At 36.1% G+C, this 20,989-nt stretch overlaps 1 protein-coding gene across 1 annotated transcript in view; it reads right to left on the reverse strand.

The window, feature by feature from the left end:
- SNTG2 (syntrophin gamma 2) overlaps positions 1-20,989 on the reverse strand; it is a 165,278-nt gene that overhangs the window by 60,717 nt on the left and 83,572 nt on the right. Inside the window, exons 10-11 of the mRNA XM_040550870.1 lie at positions 11,654-11,783; positions 3,766-3,804 (exon numbers count right to left, since the gene is read on the reverse strand). Coding sequence (XP_040406804.1) covers positions 3,766-3,804; positions 11,654-11,783 — 169 coding nt within the window. The remainder of the gene's footprint in view (positions 1-3,765; positions 3,805-11,653; positions 11,784-20,989) is intronic.

Genomic DNA, 20,989 nt, shown 5'->3' on the forward strand with positions numbered 1-20,989 from the left:
CATTTAATGCCTTTTTTTTTCCCCTCAATATTTAACAGTAATGACAGATCTTGGGCTGCCCAGACCTCAGAGTTGGAGGATCATGACTAGGGGAGCAGTAACTTTCCATCTGTGGTCGCTGAAATTGTAAGGGATCAATTTTATCAGTGTAACATTCACATCCATGGTGTCTGGCAGGATTCACCTCAGAGAGCTGAAGGAATTGGTGATGTTCTATTTATCCCTTTCTGGTGCATCTTAATCTGTGTCCTAGTCTTCCAGGTAATCATATGCTATGCTTTTATAATCATTGTTTCTAGATTTCATTTTCTGTATGATTTCCTCCAGAGGTCAATGAAGAGCTCATGATTTAGGCATCTGACTCTTTCTTTATGGAAGACATATGTCAGAAACAACAAAATAAAATGATTCAAACCCCAGTTAATTCAATTACTGTGTTACTGCAGTCTTTGCAAGCCTTGACTATGGCTGTGAAGGCCAATGAATAATTCTGGCGAAGTATCTCTGCAGTGAAAACAGATTCACAATCATTTTATGGGTTGGCAGAGATACAGATGTGAAACTTTGGTATAATTTAGTGGGAGTTTCACAACTATAGGGCTGCAGATGCAGAATGCATTGGCTCTGAGATAACACCATGCACAAGCCTGCTAAAAATACACAAGAGCTTGACCAAGACTCCAAACTTAAGGGATCTCACAATGCTCTAAATTACTGACTTTTATGAATATTGAAATCCTCTCAATCACTACAGAAGAAAAATTAAATATACACATGCATATGTAGGTAGGGAGTTCACTTTTTCCTTCAACTACAAAAAATCAAAAAAAAGAAAAAAAGAGACATCACAGGAAGCAGCAAAAGCCTGTTTTATAGCATAAGAAAAAAATATATAGTCTTAATTAATATCTGATCAATACTTTGCTATTTCTACCAAGAAGAAATCACATTATTTTAGTGGAGGACAGGAAATGTTTTTTTTATTCTTAAAAGCATTAAAAACAGTAAATGAAATATAAAAACACCTTGAAAGTAGTGTTTCTGTACAGAGAATCACCTAATTTACTGTTTTATAAAAAATATATGGAAATCCAACAGTGTGTGTCTTTTTAAAAATTGAGTCCCCAATCTATGCCTGCTAATAACACAGAATCAAGTGCTTTCAAGTCTCTAGAGCACTGTAATAAATTATATCAGGTAGAATCAAAACTTATAGTATTTGGAGAATGGTGACTGTCAACAGCCTTTGTACTCAATAAAATAATGTACAAACTGGCTCAATCCCCCTCTATCCTTGTGGAGCACCAACATTCTCTAAAAGTATCCAATGCCTAGATGTTATCTGAGATCTACACAGGTTATATATACAAAGAGCCAGAGCTTTAGCAGTGGTATTTACTGAACACCTTTTAATTTATTGTAATTTCTGTATATTTGTTAAATCCTTGTAGTCCTTAACAAGGACTAACTAGTACGACATGGCTTAGGGTAACTCTCCACACAAGAGAATAATCCATTGTTTGCTGCTGTCAGTCCTGCCTTAAATTTTCAGTTCCTGAAATTAAGTTTCTAATCTTCTTTTGCTTTCATATTCTGCATGGAAAAAGTGGGATAAGTACTACCTGACTTTAGGCACCTACCTTAGATGATAAGCTAAGAGGCTACTCTTCTTAGGACTCCAGTAGAGCAAAGACAGAGAAAAGGCTCCTACAAAGAATAATTTAAAGCACCAATATCAAGCGCTACATTTGAACAATTCTCAGGAAGAGAATAATTTTCTGCACTGATTATGTGGGTAGTTTATGGACACTAACCTGTTAATTTAGGTGTCATGGTTTTGGCTGGGACAGAGTTACTTTTCTTTGTAGAGGCTTGTATGATGCTATGTTTTGGATTCTTTTATGAAAATAATGGCGATAATACACTGATGCTTTAGTCATTGCTGAGCAGTGCTTACACAGAGCCAAGGACGTTTCTGCTCCTTGTGCTGCCCTGCTAGACAGGAGGCCGGGGGTGCATCAGGAGCCGGGAGGGGACACAGCCAGGACAGCTGGCCCAGGCTGGCCAAAGGGATGTCCCACAGCATGTGGTGTCATGCTCAGCAGTAACAGCTGGGGGACAGAAGGAGGAAGGGGAGTACGTTGGGAGTGATGGTATTTGTCTTCCCAAGAAACCATTTGGCGTGATGAGTCCTGTTTCCCTGGGAGTGGCTGACACCTGCCTGCCAATGGGAAGCAGCGAATGAATTCCTTGGTTTGCTTTGATTGCACACATCGCTAGTAAACTGTCTTTATCTCAACCCATGAGCTCTTGCACTTTTAGCTTTCCAATTCTCTTCCCCATCCCACCTGGGGATAGTGAGCAAGCAACTGGATGGTGCTGAGCTGCCTGCCGGGGCTAAACCAGAACATTAGGAAATCAAATTAGGTAGTTAGGGTTGGATCGTATGATTGTCCTCAATATTTAAAAATAAATGAGAATGTCTTTTTAAAACTATAACTTTAAAGCTATACATTACGTATACCAAAACTGATATAAGTAAACTTTAAATAGCTCCTAAATTACTTGTAGTAGAGAGTTTACCCAACAACAGACATTCAAATTCAATACCTTTTCCCCTAGCTTTCATAATCACCAGTTTTTCATATGGGTTTTATTAATAATTAAAAACCATGGCAGAGAGATCAATTAAATGATTCCTTCTTATACAGAAGACGTATTTGTTTTGGTTTGGGGGTAACTTCCAATCATCTGCCATATACAGAATTAAATTGTTTTTTTTCAAGTGCATTTTTATTTCAAAATATTGACCTAAATATAAGAAAATAATTTAACACAGGAGAAAATATTAATGGTTAAATATTTTTAATAACTTATTGAAAAGTCTATAAATTTCCAAATACCTTTTACAAATAAGATGACAGTGACATATAGAAAACATACAAGCTGTCAAACTAGTAACAGATATTTATTTCTTCCTGATATGAAGCATTTTAACTCGGTTTTTGACATCTGTAATAAAACTTCATAATAAATTTCTACAGTAAAACATTAAATATTAAAGACAGCTTGCCTAATTTTCGCTTCTTTAATCAACGAAGCCAACATTTTTGGAAACTGGACACTTTCTTCCTGAGTAATGGTACAATGCCAAATTGATGCTATGAAAGGACATATAAAGTGAAGTTTTCTAATAACACATTCAAAGTGCTTCCCCAAATTACAAGATTAGCCTGGAAAATGCTACAATTATGTTTTACAAAGTAAAAGAAAAAAACTCTTTACAATGCTATAAAAAGTAAGAAGGCTTCCCAGTATGGTAAATTCACTTGGGTCTTTGGGACATTTGGCTAGCTGGAGCAGAAGCAATATCTCACCAGGCTGAGCTCTGTAAATCCCAGACAAACGCTCATGGCAAACATGTAATCTGCACAGCTTGACATATCCAAAACAGATTGGTTTCTTAATGCACTGCTTGGCTGTCTGTGCATGATATGCAATGTAAATACAGAGTTAACTTGTCAGACACACTGCAATTATACTGCATGCAAACACACACTGTGCCTTCCACGACATGGTTGTAATTTATGTTGTCCCCCTCTTTCATGTATATACATTATGTACTAAAAAGGACAATTCAGAACTTAAAAACACAGAAAACATTGTTTTATAATTTGCAAATGGGCTAAATGTGTGCATGTAAGCTCTTAAATTTTGCAGCTAAACAAGAATTAGAAAAATTGGGTAAAATAATGAAAGTCTTACCTGGTCTGAGGGAGAACAACATTTATTTGCCATTTTCATCTATGAAACAGAGATGGAATAATACTCAGAGTTATTAATATGCTGATATGAAGAGTTTCTCAATTAGCATCAAGGTAGTTATTGAACACTGTATTAACACTTTCAAATTATAAGAAAATATATAGTTCCACGAACAAATACTGGATTTTTACTATTATACTAAGTTTACAAAACAAAAGACTGGAAACCTTTTATCTGAGTTTTCATGAAATCCTTCATAAAGATTTGTATTTACGAATTTAACTTTTCCACTCTGGGTAAAAATATTATACTGTCCTGTAGACACCTCACTTACGAAAACAAATGCCATACTGTATATGACATGTTTAAAGATGAAGGGAATATTGCTTAGAATTTCCTTTAGTTTATTGTCAGTATAAAGTTACATATCTTTCTTCTCACAGTTCAAATAAGAGTCCTGCTGATTTTAGATTTTCTTTGGCAGTCATAGTTTCCACAGATGAGTGGTGGACAAATCCTGGCAGATATTCCCTTCTCTAAAGTGAAATATTAGTAAGTGTAGTAATGAAATGGAATATGACTAAGTGACTGTATATATAGACTCCTTTACACTCAGGGTTATAAACTGCAAAAAGTCACGCAGCTGATAAACACTTCCAAAGGATCTTGTCATTACACAGCCTATTTTGTAACAAATGAAAGGTTTGTGATAAATACCAAAAGCTACAACTATGCACAGGAAAAGCTACAATTTCAACAGAAAAAGAGCAGAAGAAATCTGGGGCCCTCTCCTGTATCCTGGCAAGAGCAGATTTGTAAGATAAAATCTGCAGAAAAGCAGAGCATGTCTGTAGTCATGTAGCTTAGTAAACACAGTGACACCATCACCTGTTACGGTGAGTCAATTCTGGACAGCAGCTGAGGGCCCACACAGCTGCCCTCTCGCTTCCCCTTTCCAACAGGAATAGGAAGAGAATAGGAACAGGAAAAGCAAGAAGACTTGTGGGTCAAGATAAAGTATATTTAATAAGTGAAGGAAAAAAAAAAAAAAGAAGTGATGTAAAGGCAATCCCTCACCACCTTCTACAAGAATACCAATGCCCAGCCAGTCTGCCAGCAACAGCCACCAGGAAGACAAATGCCCACCTTCTACTGCTCCCCCAGCTTTACTGCTGAGCACAATGATGATGGTATGGAATACCTTCTTGGGCAATTTGAGTCTGCTGTCCCAGCTGTGTCCCTTCCAAATTTCTTGCCGATCCCTCACTGAGGGGTGGAGGGGGTCAGAGTAAGAAAAAGAGAAAGCCTTGGTGCCCTGCAAGCACTGCTCAGCAACAGACAAAACACTGGTGAGATATCAACATTGTTTTAGCCACAAATGCAAAGCACAGAACCACAATGGCTGCTATGAAGAATGTTAATTCCATCCCAGCCAGACCAAGCACACCTGTGAGAGGCCAACAGGCTTTGTGTTAATGTGAATGACAGAGACCTTAAAATGTGTAAGGGTTTGTCTCAACTTGTCTTGGGCTGTCTGAAGCTGTTTTACAGCTTGTTTAGCAATAAAATAACAATATAATGACCATTAGACTATTCTCTATTTGGTTTTAGCAAAGTATAATTGCAGGATGTAATTACATATATGTGTATATATGCACTTGTAACTAATGGATGGCAATAACACGTTGTAATTCTCTGTCGAGTTACCCATGACTGCAAACAAAATAGCCTTAGAACACAATGTGATGTAGAGGAGTATAAGATGACAACAGGAGCCTTCACTTTACGGACACAGGCAGATACAAAGGCCCAGGCCTATATGAAGTCATCAGTCATCCCTAACCCATCATGGGCCACCAAGCCTTCTTCCCCACGCACTCACTTTTTCAGCCTGTTTGAACTGAATTGTTTGCTTGAATGGTGCAGGTGTGCTGGTGGGACCAGACAGGGAGGGGTAACTGATGAACTTCACAGGTGCCTTCCAACCTTGGCCATTCTGTGATTCTGTGATTCCATGCTGGGAGAGCCTGCCAGCCCCTCAGAGGGGTCCTGCCATGCTTTGCACCACCTCCCCACCACCCTAGAGGAGGAACAGAGATAACCACGGCAGAGGCAGGGCACAGCCTGCAGGTGCGGGCACATGTACCATAGCACAGACAAGGACAAAAGGAGTGGACTGGAGCTGACAGGCAGCCGCTAAGCAAAGTGGCGGCTACTAACATGGCTCCTCACAGCTTCCACACTGCACGGCCACATGTGGCCCGGACGGAGATGAGGTGGCAGAGCTTCTTGTTCTTGGGACACTGACAGTAACAAACCAGTGGGAACTCTAGAATCCTACACTGTAATGTGGATAAAACAAACTGGTGACATGCTCAGTGTTGCTGAAGGAAGCAGAGCTCACTGGTCTGCTTTAGTGAGTGGCCTGATCCTACTGGCCTAATCCTGAGCATTTGTGCAGGACATAATGAAAAGGCACATGGAACCCTGAAACATCAGGAGGAATGCCATCACACCCTGCCCAGCTTCAGCTTCAGCCTGTCTCCACTGCTTCAGAGACAAATACACAAAGTAACTACGCAGAAGCCAAGCTATATAAACGTAATATATTATTTCCATGCAGGTGACCACAGACATGCTAAGTAATAAGATTACGATAATATAAAACAGTGCAAATAAGCAGGGCTAGCAGTGATCCTGTCTCCTTCACCTGCCTCTCTGGCTCAGTCCAAACTACTTAAGCTCCCTATATAATAGGAGTAATTTTTCTTATCTTACTTTTTATTTTATTGTGTTCAGATGTGCCTGGAAAATTGAGTGTGAGACTGGCCATGCAGTTTTTCTGGAGAATGAGGGAAGAGTACCGTGAAGAACATCTTCACCACCAGTTAGCTTCCTGTTGGTGCAGGCAATAGGAAAGAATGCTTTGGACTCTGCAGCTTTTCACTGTACAGACCTAGTTCATTCAAAGCAGGGATGGCTGCAGCCCTAATGTGGGTCTGTGGGGAGAGGAAAGAACTCCTTCTGCACCACCTTACATCCTGAAGAGAGAGAAGTATGCACTCTGCACTTTGCCCAGCACCAGATGCTCTATACATTCCTCCACAGCTGGTGCATTGAGACAGGAATACAAATGGAGTAGGCTACATCTTGCTGGGACTGCATTAATATTCAGCACTGCAGTATAATAACTGGAGCTGGAGACAACAAGAGAGCTAAAACCAAAATCCTGGATCTGCAAAGACTGCAGGCAGTTTGGAAAAGGAAGCATAAAGCAACTGTAAATACAACACTGTTTTAAATAAATACATACAGGGCAGGAACAGAATGGGGATGAAATCATTCAGAACCACATGCTTAAACTCAAATATCTCCTAGGCTGGGATTTATCTCACTTAACTTTGACAATTTAAAAAAAAAAGAAAAAATTTTACATCTAACGTACCTATACTCCATTTCTAGTGAGCAGAGAGAAAAAGCAAGATTTTGACAGGTACTTATTTTTTTTCTAGGTAACAGAGGGTTATATGCAACTGCTTATTGTTTGGCTAAATTTAGGTGATGTGGTTCCTAGCCTTACTGACACAACCTTCTTTACAACCTCAATGGCTTGATTTGTGATACTTTCAGATGGGAATTTATGAGTTAAAAAAAAAAAAGGCAGCAAAGAAATACCATGTTTTTATACCACCAGTAGAACTGTTGTTTTTTTTTGTTTGTTTTTTTGGTAATCATTGAGGTAGTCAAATTTGTGTTTCCTACATATTGTAGGCACCCAAGGATGTTGTTTCCATCTACAGGTACCCCACATATTGCTATGTAAAGAAAGCAAGACACCTTCCTTCCTCTTTCTTTTTTATAAGCAAGTCCAAAGCTCCTAGTTCGTAAGTCTCTCACTAGCCAAACAGAAATTTCACTCCACTTTGATATACAGTATTACTTAGATATACCTGTACATGAAGGCATAACAGAAAATGTTTAATACTACAACATGTACAATTAAAAAAGCAGTCAAAGACAAATATCCCTGTTTTGAAACCAAATTTTAAGTTTCTACCACTCTCCAATGAAGCTGCTGGAATGATTTAAAAAAACTTAAATGATACTTTAAGTGGAACAACTGTATCTTAACTCATTTTTTTACCTACTTATGATTTATTCATCTATTTGTGATTAAAGTTCTGAAAAACAACACCTTTAAAATGTACCAAAAAAAAAAAAAGAAAAACTTGAAAAAGTTATAAATACAAGAAATAAGTCTCAGTAATGCAAATGAACTGACAGCATTAAGTTTATGTGTTTCTGCATATCATTACTATATTAATGTTCAGTGTTACATTTGAAAGAAAACAATTAAGATCTATGAGAAAAGCTTCACATATTTAATAGCTTGTACTTGAATGGCACAAAACAGAAAAATATCAATTATTCCAAATTGTGAAGAACTTCCCCGGCACAGCATTGCTGCTGCATCCTACAAAAACAAACAAACAAACAAACAAAAAAAAAACTTCTAACTAAGCAAATAAGAACAGGAGCACTGCAATGCAGATGCACATTCAGACTGAGTTGTCCCTGTGCTTTTCAATTCATCATGGCAGCTTCACTGGCAGTTTCTGTTCCCTCTCTCCCCTCAGCTTCTTCAGCTGCACTTCCTTCTGTGGGAAAAAAGGTGCATGAAAAAGTAAATGTGAGGTCCTGACTCACTTCTGTTATTTTCTTCTGCCAAAGGTAAATGTGAAGAGCTTGGAGAACACTGAGAAGACTGGAGATCATATCACAAAGAAAGAAGATGGGAAAATTTCACACTGGCAGAAAAGTATGTGAAATACAAGAATATGAATGGAGCGGTGAATAATTTCTGGCAAGAGTCCTCAGAAAAAAATAATCCATACTGCTTATAAAGCTCACAATTACAGGGAGATTTTCCTAGCTAAACATACAAGACAGGTATCAGTAAGGAGGGTTGAAAAGACACCTTTACATCTTTCTCCATGTTGCAATATTCCGTGTACTCCTCTGTCTTGTAAGAATTATCACTCTGCAGGCTGGTACCAGAATCACTATTTCTCATTTACTGAGTAACGCTTTCTAGGTACGCTAGCATCCAGGGGTAGCATTCTTATGCAGTGATGACTCCTCACATCTCCACTATTGAAAGACAACTCCTCCTTTATACTTGATCCCCAGAGAGCTTGCCTTTGCAAAGAAGTTAGATGTTTCAGTACTTCAAAAAAGTAGTCTGACATTAACAGAAGTGTCACATTGTGGCAGAGTTATTTTTATACTGTCTACATTAGGATTATCTTCTGGCATCAGCAGGAGATCTGACAGAGCTGCCAGTTGCTGAATGAGACTGTATTATTGTAAAGTGGCAAAATAAAATATATTAGGGTAAAGTGATGTATGAAAGAGAGGGTGCACTACAAGAAAATAATTCATCTGCATCAGGAGCACTTTACGAATGAAAATTCAAAGAGAAATTATTCAAAAAGGTATGCAAAAGTATATGACAAAAGTTATGTATAAAAGAGTAGCACGAATATGCACAGCTGAATTAAGAATGATTAAACTGCAGGAAGAGTGGATAAAATGAAGAGATAAATATTAGCAGAATCAAACTCTAAAACTGTGAAGAAGTAAAACTGAACAATGGAAAATATTGCTTAAATACATAGTAATGGGGCAGGTAAGAATGCTGACATTCTTTATGCCAACAGTATCACTAGGAAGGTCCATTGTTATTGTGTAACTAGCAATTAATCTCTGAACCAGTAGAGATTATCTTCAGGGACTCCAGGAGAGGTACAGATAAAATACAGCAACAACAACAACATTTTGTGAAATGATAATAGTGAGGTAATAAAAAGCATCCAGAATGGATTTTCAATAAATCTAATCCAAAGGCCTTGCCCTAAACAGCGTGGATGTCCCTTTCCCCGTCAGAGACAGGGGGCAGTCCCTAGCTTTCTTTTGCTGTACACTTAAATTACACTCCAGTCTCACATTCTTGGTCTTAAAAAAAAAAAAATAGTAGTTCATGGTGAAAGGGATTGTCACTGGCTGTTACATCTCCTATTCCAACCATTAGTAATTAAAACAGCACTGTGTCCAGACCTGTCTAGTTGTTCTATAGGTAGCACATCTGACAGAGCCTGTAAAGCACTGAATTGAACAAAAAAGTTTATTCTCTTCTTATATGCTCTATATAGACTTTACTCTGTATCTGACCAAGAGCACTGAATACAGGAGTTTTTCACATTTTTTTTCTTTTCTTTTTCTTTCTATCAGATCCTTCTCCTGAACAGCCACTTAGATGAACACCAGGTGGACTACTAGGTTTAGAGAATTCACTATTGTGATAAATAACTGAGAAGACCGAGAAAAAAACTCTGTATAAAATAAAATATTTATGCAGACCGGTCACAATACAGTGAAGATACTACATCAGAACACATGCTACTGTATATAGTGCATTTTGAAAAACAACAGACTAGAACCCTACCGCAGATAAAATCTGCGTGTACCTATAGCCACTTTTTATCGGCTTATTCATCTATATTCTTAAAATGACATTTATTCACTGGATTTTTTCAAAAGCAAAAGAATTGGGTTTAGGAACTATGAACTGGAAGTGCTCTAAAAATATTCCCATACACTTCTTTTTACTATTAACAGTGCAGGAATAATGAAAATTCATTAATAATTTACATAGCTTTCTTAGAATTATCAAATAGCAAGACCTATATTTATAAAGAATGCATCATAAGCAAAAATATTTTATTTTGTCAAATATATTGCTTAAGTAATTGAATATTAAATAATAATTAATTTATTTAAAAAGTTATTTTGATCAAATCTGATTCCAAGTAACTTTTGAAGACCAGAAAAATAAATTATAATCTGGTTTGACCAAAGATTTACATTGAAATCTAACACAAAGTCTACACAATATAATCTAAAGAACTAAGCAACAATTAACCAGGAGTATGAAGTACAAATTAAAGATATTTATGCCACCAGATCATGATTACGGTCATGAAATGAAATTACAGTCTGACCACATCTAAACAAAAAGACATTAAAAACATGCACAGAAAATTATTCCAGGGACAGCTGTGCAATAGTTTTTTCATCATTGATTTCTTAACATTTCAGAAAGACTGAAATATATTTTCAATATACTACATGTTCAAGTTGCCTATTTAACTTTATGATTCATTCCAGAATCTTCAATATTTTTTTTGTTCTTTCTTGGAATAATAACATGCTGTCCAAATGATTTCTTTTGCTCAAAGGATTATTTAATGCTTCTGCTTGCAATAGCAAATGCTACTTATGAATTAGCAGTAATAATTTATACTAACATAAGCAACCTTGCACTTCCATAGAGAAAGATGAAATAATGTGAATTTAAATAAAACAACCTCTAGACAACTTACAGAGGTAAAAATACTGTCTCCTAGTAAGCCCCTATAAGTCACACTTCACTAGCTATAGAATTTCCACATGCCTATTTCAAAATCAATAAGTGGTAATTTCAAGCATAATTTAATTACAAAAATGTAAAAATAAATATTTGGCCATTTCTAAAGCTCTGTGTAATGACCAAGAAGGATCAATACTTTTCCTTAAGAAGTCTTTAAAATAATAAATGCAATCTGAATTTCTACTACTCTCTTATTTATAAGAACCCTGCAACGCTTGAAAACTTGATACTTTTGATTGATTAGACAACCTCTTCCTGTTCTTTCCTTCCTCCTTTTCCTCCCCCAAAATACACATTTTATATATATGGTATCTTAAATGTGAATTATTTTCTGCCCTTGGAAAATTAGAAATAGTTTTACAACAGCACAGACAAGAAAATATGCAGAAAGTAACATACATTTTGAAGTGTCAAATCACTGATGTTAGTTGATATTGCTCTCAGCCAGTCAGCACTCTCCTGGGCTGTATAAAACTGAAGTATCCCAGTACTAACTCCATCGAGTGCCAGCACTTCAAATGCATTAGATCTGCAGTAAGAAGAAATATATCCGTAAAGGAAGATATATCAGTTTTCTTAAACTGTCCAATATCTCTCAGTGTTTAAGTGATCCTTACAACTTTTGAAAAGTTTTGGGGTTTTAGTTTACAAATAAAAAGAAAGGTAACAAAAAGAAGGATAATAATGGACAGTATTAGCAGCAACACATACAATAAATACTTTCTCTGTACCAGCATCTATATGTGCTGATCATTTACTTCCCTTAAGTATACAGACTGTTTATAATTACTAAACTCAGGGTAGCGTATTCAGGAAGAATGCATTAGACCTTTTTGAACAAATATTAACATTTTTGAATTTTTGGTTTCATTTTCTAGCAATGTGTCTGTTGCAACAAACTGCCTTCCCTAGTTTTTATTCCATTCCTATACTTTCTATGTAAAATTCTAAGCAAAGTTTTCTTTAAGTTCTTTTATGACACAGAAATTTGAAAAATGAACTTCAAAGTTTCTTTATAACATTTTTTAATGTAAGGCCCTTTCTCATAACAGCATCTACATGTGCTAATATTCAATTGAATTTTTTTTTCAATTTTTATGCTTCTTTTATATCTTTAAAGCAACTTTGTTCCACAAATGCCAATGTTTCCTTACTATCTGTAGGAAGTTGAGCTCTATGCATTTACCTCTAAAATCCCACACATCTGGATGATGGTGGGATACACTTTTTCAACTATTAAATTTTTCTGTAGGAATAACAGAAGTCTATTCAGTAGTGGCATGGAAGTACACTGGTCTATATATCTTTAAAACACTTGACATGCAATAGTTTCAACTAAATTTCAGAGAGTTACATAGGTTACTTAGGTGTCCATGAGTGTTATGAGAATTAGATTTTACTTATATACTATCGTGCACGTTTCTTTTTTATAACTTGGATAATATCACTGCTCTCTGCTACATTTACACAGTCGATATATTTATACTTTAACGCTATATTGCTTTCCTTTTGGTACTAAACTAGAAGGAAGTAAACTATTGAATCCAGAATACTGCTCTGTAAAGTTGCTGGGTTGGGGGTTTATCTGGGATTCTCTTATCTAAGGTGAAATCTTCTACTGTTTAATTTACGATATATGTCAGTATGAGCATTCAAAGTGACACACAAAGGTTACGTGAGTCACTCACTCACGACTTACTGAGAAAGTTATTAACCTAACAATTGTAATTTGTAGGGAGTTTGATAGTGAGCATGAAGACTTAAAACTACATGCTAAAAAGGTAATATAAAATACCCATCATATACAATATTAGCAAGATGCAATATTCTAATAGATATATATATATATACATTAGCTGATATCTTTTACTGTTAAATGAGTTGTTAAGTGTTACACTTGCTGCTAACAAAAATAACATTCTTGGTCTGAAGACTTAAATTTTATCAGCAGATTCCCTTGTTTTCCTTTCATGATTGAATTATCTTGTTACCTACTAAAACCTAAAAACAATGTCAAAATTCTGTGTAACTTTCATTTCAGGAGATCTCTGTTTCATCTCTTCAGAAAGAAAGAAAAGGTAAAAAAAAAAAAAAGTTACATTATCTTCAGGTAAACTGAGTGAAATAATCACCCCTCGAGCACTCAGTTCCTTTTATCCAAGGCTCTCATAAATATTGCAACAGTGCTGTAATGGAGTGACTTATGGTATGATCTCTTCAACATCCCTCTGAGACAGGGAAGATCTATCATTGCCTATGCATGGATACACGGTGGAGCATGGAAACAATCAAACTGCTGCCTTGAAGAGGATCCATTCACAATGCCTAATTTAGACAGAAAATTAAAATATCAAAACTAAGATACTAGAATCTTTACACAAATGAGAGAGGACAATCCAGAGCATTTAACAGAGGCAGAAAACAGTGCACTCCACTGTCCCCACATAGGGTGCCTACATAATAACTCAGGTTCAGAAGATACATAAATGTATGCAGTGTGAATTCCTTATCTAAGTGGCACAAAGTTATACAAGTGGCTGATGAAAGATCACAGAAATGAACTCTTAGGGTAACAACTAATACAGCTAACACACAATCAGGCTTTTTATTTTTTTTTTAAAAAAAAACACTCCACTACAAGTTTTGTTATAAAAATTAGCCAGTCTTTTCTAATTTGAAACATGGTGCTGGCAATACTGCAGATGACACTAAAGCTCCCGCCGTCCTTTACCTTATCAAAATATTGTGATCAGTTATAAAAGACAGTTAAGAGATTCAAACAAAAGCAGCTAGATATCTGAATGATTCTCTGACAGGATATTTGCACAGAATCAAAATGTAGGGTGTGAGGGATCCTAAAAGTCCAGGCCAAAAATGGATACAGTATTTTAGATGCAGGTATTTCAGATGTGGCCTCACAAGTGCAAAGTAGAAGAAAATAATCACTTCCCTTGACCTGCTGACTCTGTTACTACTAATACAGCCCCATTTGTGGCTACCCTCCATCCCTGAAAGTGCATACAGCTGACTCATGCTCCACATACTAACCATCCAGTGGGTTTGTTCTCAACCTTGCTCAACTTTACTATACTATTTCTTGCTTTCAATTACAATTGTTTCCCTCTACAAATTCCATTATGTATCGTTGTATGTATCACACTGTGGTCTGTAAAATATAATGTACATAAGGCAAGAAGTGAAAACAATTATTCAAACTAAAACCAAAAGCTAAATGAAATGAATGATGAATTTTTTTTTCCACTTTAAGTGAAACAACCAGTACATACTGCAAGCACCAAGACAGCACTGAAATTTAGGTGAAAATAAATTCTAGAGGCTTAAATAGCACACTTTTCTCCATTTTAACAAAACGCAGAAAATAAAAAAATAGAGGGACCTCTAAGCACTTACTCCTGCTGGCTGACAAGGATGAGCATTAATATCACATAAGAGTTTTGAGAGGTTTCAAGATGCTATGAAGTCACATCACCACAAAACAAGATGACATGGCTTTTTTTTTTTTTTTTGGGGGGGGAGGTGTTGGAAAGGGGTAGAGGAGGGGGAAGGCTTCAAGACTTTTAAGACACAGCTAGAGGAGTTTCCTGTCTCTTTTATTCCTGCTGTTATTGTATTATTGCAACAAGAACCAGAAGTGAATGGATTGGAGTTCTGATAGTTTGAAACAGCAGAAAATGAATACTGACTGCAACTTATAACCTATACACAACTATATATGGGGTTAACAGGCTTCAAATCTTTCTAAGACTGCAAATGCCACCTACCACCAACAAAATGAGAAAAAAGCACAAAACAGGAAACAGAAATGTAGGCAGTAACTTCTCTGCCCCTTTACACTATCACTTGAAATACACACCTGATGACACTATCAAGAATTTTACATAACTATTTTAAGTCACTACCAAAGCTCATTAAACTCTTCTCTGAATGAAACACAAGACAAAATCCTTCCAGTTTCCACTTCAATAGATACATCAGTCATATGGAATTTCCCCTTCTTCCATATGATTGGAAGCATTCTTCCTCAACAAAGTAGCAATCACTGAATCTATCACGTAAAAATAGTCTTACTGATGCAAGAATTGTTTGAACTCCAAGGCTGAGAAAACTGAAGGCATTTTACTCATCTTGAAAGACTGGAATTTCATGGTGGTTTCCAGTGCAGTCTGATCAGAGACAAATATCACAGTTGCTGTGAAGTCACAACCAGACATCGTTTGCCAGCATCTGAATAGCATCGCTTCATCAGGTGTGGATGAAGCATTCCGTTAGCAAAGATTAATTGCCAAGAATATGTTTCAACGTATAATGTTAGAGATCCTTTCTGCTGATGTGTGTCTTCTATGGGGAAATAAACAAATGCTGCAGATACAGAAAAAGCTCTTGGAAGATGGAAATGTTTTCCTTTTCATATTTCATATATTAAAATATATTAGTTTCTAAAGCTTCCTGTCTCTCTCTTCTTACATTTCTACCGAATATGGCCATACTATCTTTAACTCTACATGAGTGTGAATGATAATAATACCTAGAATATTTGCTTTTCTTAAATTCTAGAAATTTGGGATGAATTACCCTCACATTTCCTATTATTTTCATATTTGTATCCCAATCTGAAACTTTCTTTCCCACAAGCATTTCCACTAAATAGCATGAGGCACTGGTTTCTTTACTCAGCCTATTTTTATCTCACTTTCACTGTGAAATCTTTTTTTTTATTATTTTTATTACATTAATTTATTTTAGTAAAATAAACACTGTCTGAGCAAGAGTAATGTCAGTACAAATAATAGATGGGCATTGGTAGACTTAGTTCTCTTCCTGACATTGACACTTTTCATCAATTAATATTAATAAAACAAAAAATGGCAACTGGGAGTTTTGTGATACAGTGCAGTTGGTAAATAAAGAGGTTTTAAGTCAAAAGACTTTTCTAAGAGAAAATCTATTTTCAATGCCAGATGAACTGCAAAAATCTGAATTTTTATGTTATTGGAGGGTAAGGATTTCAGTTATTCAGTCTTTCTTCCTGTTTGGATGATTTTTTGATGTCTGAATTCATTTTTTATTGCTTTTCTTACAGTGTTTTCTAATGGCTTGTTTACATTTCTGTATGACTCTCTTGCCAGAATTTCTATTTCTAATTAGCCTGAAGTATTGTGGATTATGGAATGAAAATTCATCCCAAAAAAGAATTGTCTAAATTATTTAATCTCTTTGAAATTATGTTAAAAAATAATGGGGTGTACTACTGTAAATGAAATACAGCCTCAAAAGATGGACAAAGTTACTTATATAATTAGACTAATAGAAACTATTGAGCTAAAAAGCTATCAAGGTATTAAACATAAACTTGGATTAAATGTCAAGTTTGTTTCTTTTTTTTTAATGAACATTTTGCTTCCAGTATTGTAACTTTGCTTTATTTTGTATTAAACTTGGAGTAATGAAGTAAGATAATTTGAAGTGACACAGACATTTTGCTTCTACAGATACTATCTAACTGATATGCCACTAACAGCTCCCAGTTGTATCCCATTAAATTTGTAATAACTCACGTAGAAGAAAAAAAGGATTGTGGGAGATGGGATGATTCTAGCATTGATTAGGTGTCTTATCCTGTACCCCATGAAGTCACAAAAAACGTTACGCTAGGACTGCTGATGGGAACTAACAGGCGTACTATCACCAGCTGAAAAGAGAGTAGGATGCAGGTGTGAGATACTTGGCTTTGTTGCAGAGAGAAAAATCTGTGGAATTACAGTCTGCCAGACTCAGCATGCTTTCCTTGTATGAAGTCGCAGAACAAAGAAAGAGGTTGAGGAGCCTTGCTGGAGACCAGAAGCAGCCTGAATGACGGAAAGACATATGCAGTATCACCATGCTACTGTCCTCTCCTGAGTGCAGAACTGTAGTAGGATGGGTCACTGTGGTGGGGTGGAAAATGGAATATATGTATCCTTATCAATATGTGTTTTATAATTTCAGCACAATCATCGGTTTTTGATAACTCAAGAGAGAGCATTTCAATTTCACCCCCTTTAGGCAAGTAAAATTCTGTTGCCTAAATAGATGAGAGGCAACAGACACAATTTGTAGCATGGCAAATTCCAATTTGACATCAGGTTTTTCATTTTTTCATTTTTTTTCTTTTGTTTTTCCCACGAGGATGATCAAATACCAGCACAGGTTGCCCATCAAGTTTGTAGAATCTCCATCCTGGGAGGTGTTCAGGAGATGGCCATGTGCAATGTGACCTCATTAGACATGCTTTGAGCAGGGAACAGGACCGGGTGACCTCTGGCATCCATTCCAGCCTGACTTATTCTATGATTCTAGAAGTGAGACATGCTGAACAGAGGAACTATTTTTTTGTTTATCATAAGTGACTGTGCAAGACAGAAGAAACACAAGACATCCTTATTTCCATCCACTGACTCCCAGGTAAGTCCAGGGATTTAGCATATTTGTAGGTGAATGACTACCAGATATCTACAGTCACATGAGATGAATCTCATCCATTAAATTCCAATCCCAATAGATTGTGAGCATGTGAACAGTCCCAAAGAACTTAGGTGAAAGTCATTTTACCTTAAGTTATCAGGATGCAGACAAATTTTTAGATTCTCCTTTGTGCTCCTTTGTCACAATGGAAGCATGCTGGAGAGATTAAAATTTTAAATAATAAACCACCAAACTGTATTTCATATTATTCATTATAGGAAGATCAAATTTATCTTAATGATGTCTTCAGAGCTAACTTAACAGGTCAGTAGCTTAAATCTCAAATATAATACATGATTTTTTCTTTCTGGCACATATAAGATGGCTAACACAATACATACATGGACAATTTTTACTGGACTGCCTCCCACTATAATGCCAGCTAAGTTTCAGTTTCAAGCACTATATGTCTTTTGACATGAGGGGAGTCTATAGCTCATGACAACAACAACTTTTTGTCAAGACTACAGAGCTCATCATTATGTTTAAATTTTATGCAAAAGACGACTACTTGAACATTTTCGGGTCTCCACCTGTTTATACTGTATATGGAATTCATACACATTTGTTAGAGAAAAATAGATGGCCATGTGCTTGATTTTCACTTAGTACTGTGCCAGGTTTACTTTGAAATCTAAAACCTGTCTGCCTTCAGAAGAAAGAACAATATACCTTTATTGTATTTTTATTATTACTATTATTGATAATACAATGCAAACCAGGTTCTTTCCCATAACACCCGTCTATGCCTCAGAAAAAAATGCATTTCTGGAACAAAAAGATATTGTGAAAAACAACAGCGATAAAGCTAAATAATGAGCACCACAGGCTACGTGCTTCAACACATTCAGCTAGCTCCAGAATTCTTTACTGCTATTTTGGTGTCAAAGTTAGTGGGAAGAAAGCAGGCCTGCCACAGAACCTCAAGGCTATTTATCCTGAGGCATTTAGTGGGGACAGAGTCTTGCTGAGCTAACCCTGGTGGGTTAGAATTTAGTATTTTGTCAGACAGCAGAAGAAAAGACAACATATGTCTCACTTCCTCCAGAAACAGAAAAAAAAAAGTAATAATTCTTTGAACTCTGTGGCAATATTAATATGCACAATCCCCCATAGTAATAATTTGTTATTTGTTATATATATATTTTTTTTTGGGGGGGGGGGGAGGGAGGAGAAGGATTTTATTTTACCTTTCCTTTTCCACTGTTTTATCTTCTAAGGGAGGTTATTTACTAGAACTAAGAGTGAAGAGGTGCCACATCAATTTTCCAGAGCAACACAACTTCGGGGGAAAGGGAGAATGGTTCCTGAGTACATTCCTGTGCTTAGCTGCAGTACAGATTTTAAAACTAGATGCTAAATATTGTGAGGATGAAGAATAAAAAAATAAACCACCTCACTCTCCTTAAGTTGGCCTCCTGCAACTGAACAGAATTAAAGGGATGTATTTGAGCATGTGACTATATTGCCCTAGACTGCAAAGCAGCAGCAACTCCCTTAATTTTGATGCCATTGATTTTTGATGCACTTTTAGACTGCAAATATCTTGCATCCAGAATGTCTAAATTCTGGCCAAAACATAAGGAACAGGTACTAAATTGGTCCCTAACTTTAAGAATCAATATTCAGTGCTGATCTTTAGTCTAACTGCATGACATAGGTCCTGTCTAGCTCCTTTTTCCTGCCTATACCTTGACTTTTCTCTGAGTTGGCCCTTATTTTAGCCAAGGGTATGTCAGTCTCTCATTGTGGAGAGATCTACAGAATAACTATTCACTTCTTGGGCATCTTTCTGTTAAGAGTCTGTTGAGCAGAGCTTATCCTGTAGCCTGTATTTACCTGACCCCTAGCAACTGACTTCCAGAACATCTTGCTGCTTAAGTAAAATTGTAAAAGAAGTATTGGAAATACTTATTTCAAGACTTTTTTTTTAAATAAAAAACACACATGGCAGTGGTCAGGCAGTTAATAAAAAACGGTGGATAGCACAATTTTAAAAAGAAAATCTCAGATTTCATGGCTTTTTCACATATCACCTTAACAATGTAGCAAAAAGCAATAAATTGTCCTACACCTCATATTCCTAAACACAGAAAAAAAAAGCACTTTACGTAGTGCTACAAAGCTCAAGAAATTCAGAACAAAGGTTACAGAATAGACTTCCTTACAGGCAGGTACCAAGCTCTTCAGTACTTTATAACTACACTCAAAAATCAATAGGCATGGTAGAAATCACAAAACATTGCCCACAACAATATATCGAATTTATTACAAGCCTACCAGGTCTAAAAGTCATTGAAAATTGCTTTCACTTTCCATATCTATACTGAATGGAAAGAAAAAAAAAGTTTAAATTCCTTAAGTGCCAAAAGAAACTCCAGTTGACAAACGCTAAAACACTAGAGCTAAAAGTAGGATATGTACCTGAAGAGAAAAAAATAACTCCTCTTCAAAATCATATGATATTTGAAACGGATTATATACATAACAAATTTTTTAATAAGAAGCTGCTACATTTAACAGAATAGTAAAACATGTCTTAGAAGCACAGGAGGAAAAAGTCATATATAGATATCATGTCCATTGCTTTGCCATTCCAAGTTAAAAAAAATAAATCATATATTGCTCAATGCTCATTACTATTAAATCTCAACACTATTAAATCCTATCTTGCTAACCAGTTAGACGGGACAAGTTCCACTACTACAGAGACAGCTCTAGAATATCACCATTCCGGTGGTTAGAAACCATTGGCTAATTTTTATCCTAATTTATTCATGGTCAGTTAGTACCCTTGTGAGTCAGTATTTCCATTTAGCTTAACTCGCTTTTGTCCTTCACAGTGTTTTTTCTTCCTGTTAACCCTACATGCTAAACAAACAAAATAATATCTTTCTAAAAACACTGTATGCTTATCTACTGTATCCATTCATATTTTATGTTTTAATTCAAATAACCAGAATTGTAAACAGATTCTAGACGGGGTCTTAGCAATGTTTGTACAATGGTTTTTATGCTTCTCATTTCTGGAAATTGTTTCTCCTGCTAGTCTCTAAAATATCTGTTTTTCCTTCATAAGTCTGCAGAACAGTGATGTCCCAGAGTTATTTTCTGCCGAATTACAGTATGGACCTAATCCTCACCTTCCTCTGCTGCCATCCACCAAAGGCTCCATTAGGTTCCTATGGAAAACTATTTCATAGATTTTTGTTC

Source organism: Cygnus olor, chromosome 3 (assembly GCF_009769625.2).
Source record: "Cygnus olor isolate bCygOlo1 chromosome 3, bCygOlo1.pri.v2, whole genome shotgun sequence".
NCBI lineage: Eukaryota > Metazoa > Chordata > Aves > Anseriformes > Anatidae > Cygnus > Cygnus olor.